Source organism: Falco peregrinus, chromosome 4 (assembly GCF_023634155.1).
Source record: "Falco peregrinus isolate bFalPer1 chromosome 4, bFalPer1.pri, whole genome shotgun sequence".
NCBI lineage: Eukaryota > Metazoa > Chordata > Aves > Falconiformes > Falconidae > Falco > Falco peregrinus.
In genome coordinates, this window is record NC_073724.1 from 63008165 (window position 1) to 63020360 (window position 12196).

Genomic DNA, 12196 nt, shown 5'->3' on the forward strand with positions numbered 1-12196 from the left:
ACTACAAAGAACTCTAAATAAACTGATTTCAAATGTTCCTAAATTCAAATAAACCTGTCTTTGAAAAACATGCATACAGAAGTTCAGGCAATTTCTTCAAGGAAGAAATTTTACTAAAGCTAGCTGTTCAGTGCTGGTACACAAACTTCTTACATAACAGTCTTATCCAACTGTTTTGTATGGTGCGCATCATCATTCAAGAAAAGTGCCATGTTACATCCTGAAGTTTATCCAAAGGCTTGTTTTTGCTTTGTTTTTTTTTCCCCATGACCATCACCAATGGATACTCAAAGCAATTTTACTCTGACTCAGGAAAACCCTGTAAGCTTACACTTTATATCACGCTGTTTTAAACTTCATTCTATCCCATCTCATTTGGGACTTGAACTTTGTCATGAAATTCAAGTGATACAGCAGGATTATTTTAAAGCAAAAAATATTTAAGACCTCTATAACGAGGGTAGATGTAAAAGTTAACACAGTCTTCAATGCAAGCTGTTGTTTTATGTGGAGAACAAGACAATTTTGACAAGTTAGGCATTTACCTCCAGGTGTCACCATCATTCCATACTAAACAATCATATACAGGGCCAGGATCACTATATTTTTTCTCAAAAGAATTCAACAATTCCACTTGATTTTGAAGTTCTTCCTTTATTAGCTTATTTACCTAATAAGGCAACAAAAATACAGTTAAAAGTATTTCTAAAATTATTACAAGTTAGGTAATCCTATATTCCTTTCTGATGCTATACATTTGTTCCATTACTTCATCAAGAATTTAAGACTACCCTAGGAGTCTCAGACATCTGAACGTTCAAAGGTCTTCAACAGCACACTATTTATTTTGGTCTACTATGAATAACTATTTCCAATGTCTATAATTGGTAATACTTAAAGCCTTCATGTTGTTTTGGGTTTTTTTAACATATCGTTAAGTGATTCAGAAGTGACCTGAGGTATTTCTGGTATTTCATTGTAGTACCTAGTTTACAAAAGAAAGGATATATTTAGAAGATTACAGTTTTGACAACAGCAAGGATGACAGCCTCAAAAGGAGCATGATTTATTAAAAATAAAACTTACTAAAAATATGCTACAAAGTAATACCCTTTTCATATTTGACAACAATTTTAGAAAGCTAACACACTAAGCAAATCAACCAACCACCCATCTACAGACTTTTACAATTAATCAGAGGATACACTGGTAAGTTATCTACCAAAACAATCACAAGTATCTTTCCTTCACTCATCTAATAAAATATTTTATTCCTCTCAACCAGTAATGGATTATTGCAAAGAGTAAGTTGACAAATTTATTTAGACGTATACAAACCTGGGAGGGAGAGCTATGAGCAGCATTGAATTCTTCTTGTTTCCTACAGGCCTCTGCTAGAGCCAATCTGTGAACAGGATCCCAGAGCTTCTCCTTGCGTTCCTTCTGTAAAATAAAACCATGTTCCTCAATACATTGAAAAATATGTATACAAAGTATGAAGACTACAAAAACAATTTGAAAATTCCGATTTGAGAGACAATGGCTAAAAAAGTTCAGTACAATACTATAAATAAACTTCAATTGCCACTCAGGAAAAAGGAACGGGTATCAGTAACTTCTAGACTTTTTGCCTCAATGGACCACTGTGAGGAGGGCCACCTCCTGTTGTTCCGAAAAAAATCACAGAAGAAATGGATCATGTCAACACTAAACAAAAAATCAGTAAGAGAATAACCCTCAACTAGCTAGCAGCCTACATGTGTTAGCAAATCACACAGTACAGTTTCCTTGAAAAACTTAAGAATCAGAACACTAAAATATGATTATACACCAGAAGCAAAATGTAATTTCTTACCTGAATCCTTTCCTTAAGAGCTTTAGGATAAATATCATAGCCATTTTTTATGCCAATGTGATATCTGCCTGAAGGATTTACCCAGTTTGCAGGAATCTGCAGAAAAGTGTATTCAGAAATAGGTGAACTAATGGTGTAAAAAAAAAAAAACAAACCCAAACAACAACATCCACAAATAAGTCAACACTGTGGAAGAGAACTTAGCAGAACAGACTTGCAAATATCGCCAATTTCTTGTCTTCATGAAGTAACTACTGCACTAAGTTTCAACAACATGACATGGCGATTTCAATCGAGCTCCAAAGGAATCAGTACCAATTAATGTGACACTGCCATTGAACACCTTAAAGTATCAGTTGCCCTTTTTGTAACATACAGCCCCAGCAGTGCCTTTATCAGGTAGAGGTCTGAAGAAATAATAGTACTATAAATGAAAAGAAGCACCCTAGTATGAAGCGGTATTATGGTCAGAGGTCATGACAAACATCTAAATGCCCAATTTCCTATCTTGCTGCAGCTTAGACTCTCAATACATCAGATACACCATTCCTAGTAACAACAGCAAAAAGAGCAACAGATTCACCCTTACAATCATATTCTGTGCAAAATTCGCAAGAAAGCAAATAGCATGGAGAGATTCAAAGATTTGATACCCCCATATCACCTCATCAATCTAACCAGCCAGTCAAGAACATGTCAGTAACATCAGCTGTTCTACATAGCTGAGACCTCTACCAGATCTCATTGTATTCCTTCTGAGAACTCTACACCATTTCTGTTCTATTTATAGTGAGAATGCAGCGAGCCTACAAGTAATTCCTCACAGACTTTTCATTCTCTAGAACTATTTAGCGTGAGCTTAAAATTCCTTTTGTAGTTCAGCCAAATGTAGAAAATACTAGAACTTTTAAAGACAGAACCATGTCTGATATTTTTAGAACGTGTTGGCCTGTTTTCCTCAGCCAACTTCCAAAACCTTATCAGATACCGATTTGAACAAAGAATAATTAAATGACTACAAAGCCCCCAATAAAACTCTATACACACTCCCATTCAACTATAGAGAATATTCAACATAAAGATACATGAAAGAAATGTCAAGCAAACCATATGAAGATGAGCAAATGCAGTATTAGTTTTGGATAGTATCTGATGTGCTGGTTTTGGCTGGGATAAAGTTTATTTTCTTCATACTAGCTAGTATGGGGCTGTTTTGGATTCTTGATGAAAACAGTTTGTTAAGGCATAGACATTTTGGCTATTGCTGTGCACAGCGTCAAGGCCTTTTCTTCTTCTCACCCCACCCCACCAGGGAGCAGGCTGGGGGTACACAAGAAGCTAGGAGGGGACACAGCCAGGACAGCTGACCCAAACTCACCAAAGGGATATCCCATACCGTATGACCTCATGCTCAGCATATAAAGCTGGGGGAAGGAGGCATGTTTGGAGGCATGCTGTTTGTCTTTCCAAGTAGCCGTCCCACATGATGGAGCCTTGCTTTCTCAGATACAGCTGGACACCTACCTGCCCAATTGGAAGCAGTAAATGTATTCTTTAGTTTGCTTTGCTTGTGTATGCAGCTTTTGTTTTACCTATTATTACCCGTCTTTACCTCAACCCACAAGTTTTCTTACTTTTATTCTTCCAATTCGCTTTCCCGCACCCTGCTGGGGTGGGGGGTGGGGGGAGCGAGTGAGTGGCTGTGTGGTGCTTAGCTGCCAGCTGAGGTCAAACCACAACATCTGGTTAAAAGGAAGTTGTGCAGAAACCAGAACAGGTGCTAAATCTGTTGTTAAATAAGAAAGAAAAAGATGCCCAGTGGTGTCTCTATACCACCAAATACTCACCTTTAAAGTTCTTCCAGAAAGACCAGCAATTTCCCCATCTTTAGGTTCTACAATGGTAGATGTAGTTACATCACCACTGCCTGTTGTATCAATTATATCAATTATCTTCGGTTTCCCATCAGTTGTTATCTGAAAATATGAACAGAGAAAACCTGAAAATGTAGTTGATTACCCTTCAGGTACCTACCTGGTATTTCCAGGTTTATTAATAAAAATACCAACTAACTTTCTTAAGCACCCAACCTTTAACTGAAGGACATAAAACCAACTTGAAACTAAATTTTCAGTGAACTAAGAGCAATGTGTGCATCCTTCTGGTTACATAAATTCAGGAACCTATTTGTAAAAAGGGTTTGGAAGAGAAACACGTTACAACATTGTATTAATAAAGCCCAGGCACCTCAATATAAAACCAAGACTACATTTGCAAAACTATTTGCAAAAACTATTTGTGTTCAAATTATTTGCTGCACTGCTTCTACACCACCAAACTTTACAGTAATGACTGCACAACTAACAAAGTAAAAGGTACTGAATGAAGTACATGCACTCACAAGTTTAAGTCCTAACTGAGCTTAAACTAAAAAGGAACACAAATCACCATGATCTTATTTTTCCTGTTTCAAGGATACTGATTCATGTTTTAAACAATCTGAAGTGTTAGCAGCTATGGCTATATGCACCTAATACTGTACAAGGAGTATTTCCACTAGGGTGAGGAGAAAGAGAGCTGCCTAGCTAAGAAGAGTTTATGAGCATAAATTTAAAGCCTCCTCAAATTAAATGAAAACTAGCCCTGATAGACTTTACATTAGCTGCAGGGAACCAAATAACATCAAAAAAGAAACCACTAACCTACCTGAAGTTATTTTCACCTAGAGGAACCTTCTACACATTTACCAAGAGGAAGATTAGTATTTTTAAACTTTATTTAACATTACACAAAAATACTCAATGTTATCTTCTTGTAATGACATGCTTCATCTAGTAGGTATTGTATGAGTTTATTCATCAAATAAACTACGCTCCATATAAAGCAGCATTTGCTGGAAGAGCAAAATGAATCCAGAGGGATGAAACACTTCTTGTGAGGACAGACAGAGAGAGTTGGGGTTGTTCAGCCTGGAGAAGAGAAGGTTCTGGGGAGACCTTATTGCAGCCTTTCAATACTTAAAGGGGGCTTACAAGTAAGATGGAGAGAGACTTTTTAATAGGGCCTGTAGTAACAGGACAAGGGGTAGTGGTTTTAAAGAAAAAGAGGGTAGATTTAGACTAGATATAAGGAAGAAGTTTTTATGATGAGGGTGGTAAGACACTGGAACAGGTTGCCCAGAGAGGTGGTAGATGCCCCATCCCTGGAAACATCCATTCAGGTTGGATGGTGCTCTGAGCAACCTGATTTAGTTCAAGATGTCCCTGCTCATTGCAGTGGAGGTGAACTAGATGACCTTTAAAAGATCCCTTCCAACCCCATCTATTCTATGACTATGAATCGGCCGTATGCACCTATTTTCACAGTTCTACGTTAAAGATTGCGTTGAAAAAAGAAATCAATAATTTCCTCAACACCTCCTAAACACTACAATGAAAGTGAAGAAGCTTCTTGTTCAGAAAAGCAGCAACATTTGCTGCTTTCTACCATTTAAATATTTGGTATTGTTATCATTATCCTCCACCAATAATTCTGATGCTAAACATAATGTATATGGCAGGTAGTTTTGCTGAAATCATGCTCAGGAATTGCGACTTCTGCTCCTGGAAGTTAACATGATCAAGCTGTTTCATAAAAGTCACTCTGTTGCTGCCATAAAGACAAGGGTCAAGCTTTTATCATGCCTCCACAAATAAATACTCCCAAGGTGTCAAATGCTCATGGTTTTGTTTTTGTTTTTTTTTAAAAAAAAGGCCACAACAAAAAAACACAACCCCCAAAAAACTCCCTGAAACATACAAAAAAACCATCTCTACAAATCCAAACAGAAAAATAACTAGCAACCTTGCTCCACAAATAAAGGCAGGTTAAAACAGCTAAAAAAAAAACCAAACAAAAAAACCACCAACCCCCAAAATCCCAAACTAACAGCAACCACAGAAAAGGACGTTTATTTAATTTCCAAGAAGGTGATAAACACTTCTTTTAAAGAGGCTTGCTAAGGAAGAATTTCCATTACAGAAGCCAACATTCTTTCCACTCTTTCTCTGTTCACAGAAATTCATGTTTAGTTAGGAAAACTGTTAGTTAACCTAGTAAAACATCTACTGAATAGTTACACACACAGCAGTGAAAATTTACTTGGAAAACACAGTATGTAGGCACTCAAACCATGTAATTTTCTAGCATTTGTAATTAATGCCTTCATATGCCAGTCTCCTCTCACAGAGAAGTCAAGACCTGCTCCAATAATAAAGCAACTGCAAGCCAAACCTGAGATTATCAGAACTGGCCATTTTTCGGTATGCCTTTAATCAGAGTGACTTATTCGGCGATCAAAGCACAAGAAAACATGAATGAAAATGTAATCCAAGATGACTTGTTTGAAGTAGACAAGTTATACTGCAACAGGTGGCCAGAACACAGATTTATGCTGTAGCAAGCTTGGGTAGTTTTGAAAGTTGTTTCCTAGCCAGGAAGGCAACCCACAAGTCCTACACTATATGGCTCTTTGCCTCTTAGCTGAATTGCGGGTCCACACATGCATGTGAGTTTATACAACTGGAATCAACAAACCTGAGTCTTTCAGTCAGACACAAGAAACTCAGAGTTTCAGGTGCAAAGGCCCAAGGTTCAGTTCCTAATGGCAATGACCTAAACAGGGTCATGGTCATTTAGTGCAAGTAACTGATATGGCTGCTTCTGCTGACATGAACCACTGTTTGGCATACTGCCTACCAGTAGTAATGCTACAGTGAAACCCAAAGAGTTAGCTGGGTTTTCCTTTTCAAGTCTTGTCATTCTGAGGGGGGGGGGCGGGGAAATAAAAATAGAAAAATTTTAAAAATCAAATGAAGTTGATCAGTTCTCTTGTGAACAGAAAAATCCTGAAGTAATAAATTCATTACAGAGAGAAGACACTTCTAGTACTCTTCACATTAAAATTCAAAATATGAAAACTTTTATACACTATAAAATATTTTTAATTGTATTTATAACAAAATCCCCAATTCCACCTTTAATATGATGGTTTACCTACAGCCATTTGCAGAAATAACACAAAATTATTTTGTTGCTTATACATTTTAGTATGAAGTTTGAAAAACACTTTCAAATTAGCTCTGACTTTGTAAAATATAAATTAGTAAATTAAGCACATTAAAAATAATCTGCATAATCCTTGCAGGTGATCAGTATAACAGAAGTAGAGGAGCACCTGTATCTGTGACAATCCCAAAGGAAAAGCCAGATGCATTTGAGCATTTTTTTGCCAAGCCATATGACGGTACTGATCCCAACCAACAGCTATTGCAGCAGTAAGAGATGAACAAGCACTTTGGTCACAGGACAGCTGATCATCATCACAAATAATTTTAAAGCAATTTTTTTTTTTAACTCAGTGCTGAAAAGCAAGTCAAACCACACTAGCTGCTACTGCTAAAAGGTTCTCATAAAAGTACAAGCTAATTTTAGTAAACAGTAAATCCAACAGGCACTTCACAAAATAAGCAGAAGCGCAGGAAGCAAGAAGAGCAGAGTTACCTATCGTGAAATATAAGAAGTGACAAAAGCAACAGGGAAAGGACAGGGTGGGGTTGAACAAAGACTGTATGTACACAACCACAACACTCCATTAAACATACCTTATCTCCTCACCTAAAATTTCATCAGTTGCTGTGCCTTAATAAGGCATTACAAACCATGACTTGGCAGATAGGAAATAGATTCTACCAAGAAGGCTGAGAAGGGAAATAACTAGCACAAAAAAAGTAGACAAGCTGAACTTTACAGCTGGCATGAACAGGTGGAATGTAAAGCTAAGGGAAGGTGAGGTGAAAAGAGCTCCCTAGAGGGCACTGGCTACAAAATACAAAAGATTCAGAAAGAAAAGGAAAGTACGTACAAGCTGGATTAACAGTTTATGTGGCAAAGCAAGCCAACCAATAGAAAAATTAAATTGATGTAAGAAGGTCTGTTAAGTCTCCCCTATAGCAGTAACTGTCAATGGAAGAATATAAACATACCAGTACTTAAGTCTGTCCCCAAATCTTTTTTGTCCCTCACTAAGTGATCATGTGCTATTCATTTATGGTGTCAGTGTTTACAAACGAAAGCATAACACCAACAAACAAAGGAACCCTACCCAGGAATGAGACACTAGGCAGCAAAACATGAACTGTTTTGTCTTCACCAAGAAGCCTACTATATTCAAAACAGGGTAACTCATTTTGGCTTGTAGTCATTAATGACAAAGTTGAACTCAAAGTTGTAATACCTACCGGCCTTGCCACATATGCCTTCTCTTCCCTCTAAGCAACTGACTCAGTTCTCATAGATCTAAGTCCATGTCAGGCCAAGAACTGACAATAAGACTGACCATAAGAAAAAGCAGCAACAGAGAAGACAGGGGCATAAAAAAAAAAATAAAATTGTCCCAAGGTTAGAAACTACTTGCCACAGTACAGCTATGCTGTCTCGCTGTCTGTGCTTAGGACACTACCTTATTCCATGGAGGCAAAATGTAAACTGCCCAATATTCCACAGATAGAGGAGTAATTTCAAATTCCCTGTACCCTGTCCAAAAAGCCTCCCCATTCTGTAGGTCAGCAAGTAGTCAAAGTCAGGTAAGTGGGCAGTGTGGAAAGAGCACACAGGTTCTTCACACACTTCTCTTAACATTCCTGCAAATTCACTCTCACCCGTTGCAAGATTAATTCCACATGCACATCCCCCCACTAAGAGCTCTCTAAAATCTTTTACTTCGCTGCCTGAAATGTCATCCTCCACATAAAGAAAATAGGTGAAGAAAACTGGTATGGTCAACAATGAGGTCATGAGGGTTCATACATACACCTTAGGAGCTTTGGGTTACCTATCTCAGAACAAAGCTTCCCTCTACTGCCCATAAACTTTTGTTGTTGGTTTTTTTGTTCACCACTTCTCATCTGTAACCTCTAGAGACTTAGGTTTTTTGCTTTTCTGTGTGAAACTTCAGAACTATGCACAACCCATTTATATTCACATCTTTCTAATTGTCTTTTACTACTTGCTGGTCTGCACACGGTATTATCTTGTTTGCTTTCTAGCTAGCTTTCTTTAAGCTTCCCAATTGCTATTTCACTTACACACAACTTTTTGCCAATAGCACTACTTTCAGTTTAAATCAATCGAAGTTACAGCTGTCAAGTCCCTCCTTCCACCCAACTTGTTCTCTTCTCTCATCCTTTGCCTTACCTTAACCACGTACGGAGTCATTTCAGAACACTGAACTAAAAATCCACAGGGTTAGTTAGGTCCCTGTCCTAGGTCACTTTAATATCTGCACCTGTGCCAAAGGGCAGAAACCAACACAGGCCCTGCTCAGTTAAAATAAAAAAAAAAAAAAGATGCAGTATCCGAGCAAGTTACATACAATTCTCTGATCATTTCTCAAAGCTTCCTCTGCCACATCAAGAAATTGGAAGCTGCAGTGACACAGAAGGCCACATACAAAACTGAACAATAAAGATATGTTAAGAGACAAGAGTTAAGAAGAAATAAGGAAGTGCTGAGAAGCGCCAAAGTTAAAGTCACATACACAGGAATTTACTAAACTGAGATCAAGGCCATGAAGGCAATCACTGTGCAGTCTGAGCTACAAAGCTGGCAGATCCAAAACCAGCTGGCAGAATCAAGTTTGATACAGATTGTTATTGCGATACAACGCGTGAAAAATACACTGAGGAAGAGGTATGCAAATTTTGCCAGAAATACACTTCTCATGTAAAAGATCTATGCAGCTGTTTGTAGCCTCAAACTACCTACTGTTGAAGTAACGCTAAGGTTCAACAAAAATACAAAGTATACTTTTATAACGCGTTCTACGTGAAAGAAGGTAACCAAGGAGACTTAAGTACCATACAACGCCTGCGAATGGCTTAAAAGGAGGATCCTTACGGAGACACCCGAAGGGACCGGTGCGGAGACCCTGCCTACAGGGTTCCCCCGCCCTCCCGCACCAGAGCCCACGCGAACGCACACTTAGCGGCGACCGTAAGCAAACAGACCCGCAGCGAGCCCCCGGGACAGCCCTTCAGGGGCCTCCCCCGCTCTCGACGACGCCTGGGGCCGCCCGGGGGCCATGGCCGCTCCCGCACTAACGCCCCATCCCCGCTCCCATAACCGCTCCCCGCCCCCCCGGCAGCGCGGCCGCCACCACGCCACGGGGCAGCCCGGCAGGGCCCGGGCGCCCCCCCACCGCTCCCCGCCGCCGTGACTCAGGGCCGCCGCCGGGAGCGGCTCCTCCCCGCTGCCCGTTACCTGCATGCCCGGCGCCCCTGGGTCCACGCCGGTGTCCAGCACAGCTAGCAGAACCCCCCGCCCATCGAAATCGGGGAAGCGGGCGAGGAAGGCGGCAGCACCCGTCTCCTTCTTGGGCAGGAGACCATGGAAAGGGAACGGCTCCTCCATGGCGGCCGCCATAGCGGGAAGGGAGACGGGTCCGCGCGACGCCAGAGCGCAGCCGGCGGCAGCACGGGAGAGGCCGAGGCGCGGCGCATGCGCGGTGCCGCCGCACCAATCCGCGGGGAGGCGCACCCTCTCGCGGCCAGAAGCGCGAGAGCGCCGGGACTAAACCGACCAATGGAGCCGCGCGGTGGCGGCAGCCAATCAGAGGAGCGATGTGCTCCACGTGCCAGACCCTGGGGCGGGCTGCGGGCCCGAGGGGGTGCGGCGGGCGCAGGGCGTGTGGCGCGGGGCGGGGAGCGCGGGGCCGCGTACGGCAGCGGCGGGAGGGGGGCCAGTAGCCCCCTCCCAGGGTTGCCGGCCTGGGGTGGCGGGCGCCTTCGAGCCCCGCTGCCCGGCGGACCTTAAGGCCGTGGCCTCCTCGGGGGGGCCGGTCCCGCCTCAGGGCCGCTGCCCGGCAGCGGCCTGTAGCGGTGGCAGGTGGCCTCCCTCCCTCTCAGGCCCGCTGAGGGAACGTGCCTGTGCAGCAGCGCCGGGGTGCGCGACAACCTCGAGTCGGAATCTGAACCGATGAGCGAACATCTAATTACTATTTATTTATGAAATATATTTTTTTGCTGTTTCATTTTCCGGGATAAAAACATCTTACCTGATGGCAGTTCCTGCAGGAGCGCTGTATCCCCATTGCTGTGGGTTGACACGGCTTTTGTAATGTTGCGTGGCAGTTTGATGCTTGTGCAACTGTTTAGCAAAGAGAAAAAAATATAAAAGCTACCTAAAGGCTGTGGCGAGCTGCATGTAATTTTTTTGTGTGAAGTAATTAAAGGAAAATCTCAGCTTTGAAGAGGGGTTTTAAAGTTAATTTCCAGCTTTCATGGTCACAAAGATGAACTGTGGAGTGTCTGGCACCAAATATATGGTGGACTTATTTTAAGAAGATGTCTTGTAAGTGTCTGACACGTGGCTTTTTAGTCATTTTAACCAGGAACAAGGAGGGTACAGACTGGTTGGTTACTTGGGTATAGCTTTGTTTTGTTCAGGCAAGTTTTTGTTCAGAGAGTTGCACTGGGTGAAAATTGTGAAATTTGGATATGTTAACATGTTAAATGTAAAGCAAAAGGGTTTTGCCTTTTGAAAAATTTTCGATTTGTGTAATTTTTTTGTTTCATGGACTGATGAGATTATTACTTAATGTTTGTCACTCATTAATCTTGATTGAACTAAATCTGACACCTGTTCTTTCTTAGCAGCGATGGGAGAAGGGGTGCTAGCAAATAGTGGTACATTATGCGTTTTTCCTACTTTGTGGGCTACCATCAGTAAGATCTTCCCGCTCATCAGTGGCTTTAGAGATCTACAGAATTTTTATGCTAAAATAAACCTGAAGAGCACTGCCTTGAAAATACATGTTACAAAAAACAAACGTCAAAGCTGTGCCATATGTACTTACTGTGTAACTCAATCTGCTTCCCTCTCTGGCTTTCAATCATAAGTCAAAACATTACATTTTGATGTCTAGGTACCATGTGCTTGACTTTCTTAGAATACTGCTGGTGAGAATATTACTGGTGTCTGACAGCCATGTTCAGCTGTTTTAAAATGACATAAAACCTTGACTGATCTTACTTCAGGGGAGAGAATTATTCTGGCAAGGTGGTTATTCACTTGTTTAATATCTAATTCACTGCCCATTTGATTTTAGTTTTCCTTCTGTGTATCATTGCTAATGCATCTCAGTGGGAGAGGCTTGTATTTCTGGCAGGATGTTCAGATCAACAGAAGTCCTAATATATTCTATTCCTAGTGTATTTTGAGACATTAAACTACATCAAATTCTCAAAATGTTTCATATCCCATTCAACAAACGAGCTCTGTGTTACAGTTTGGAAACATTTATTG

General features: G+C 41.0%; 1 protein-coding gene across 2 annotated transcripts in view; it reads right to left on the bottom strand.

Moving 5' to 3' along the window:
- TPP2 (tripeptidyl peptidase 2) overlaps nucleotides 1–10393 on the bottom strand; it is a 54459-nt gene extending 44066 nt beyond the window's left edge. Inside the window, exons 1-5 of one of the 2 annotated variants that reach the window (XM_055801970.1) lie at nucleotides 10154–10393; nucleotides 3703–3831; nucleotides 1856–1951; nucleotides 1339–1443; nucleotides 546–670 (exon numbers count right to left, since the gene is read on the bottom strand). In XM_055801970.1, the coding sequence (XP_055657945.1) occupies nucleotides 546–670; nucleotides 1339–1443; nucleotides 1856–1951; nucleotides 3703–3831; nucleotides 10154–10315 (617 nt within the window). In that variant the 5' untranslated portion in view covers nucleotides 10316–10393. The remainder of the gene's footprint in view (nucleotides 1–545; nucleotides 671–1338; nucleotides 1444–1855; nucleotides 1952–3702; nucleotides 3832–10153) is intronic. The other variant, XM_055801971.1, reaches the window with a different exon arrangement.
- Nucleotides 10394–12196: the final 1803 nt, after the last annotated feature.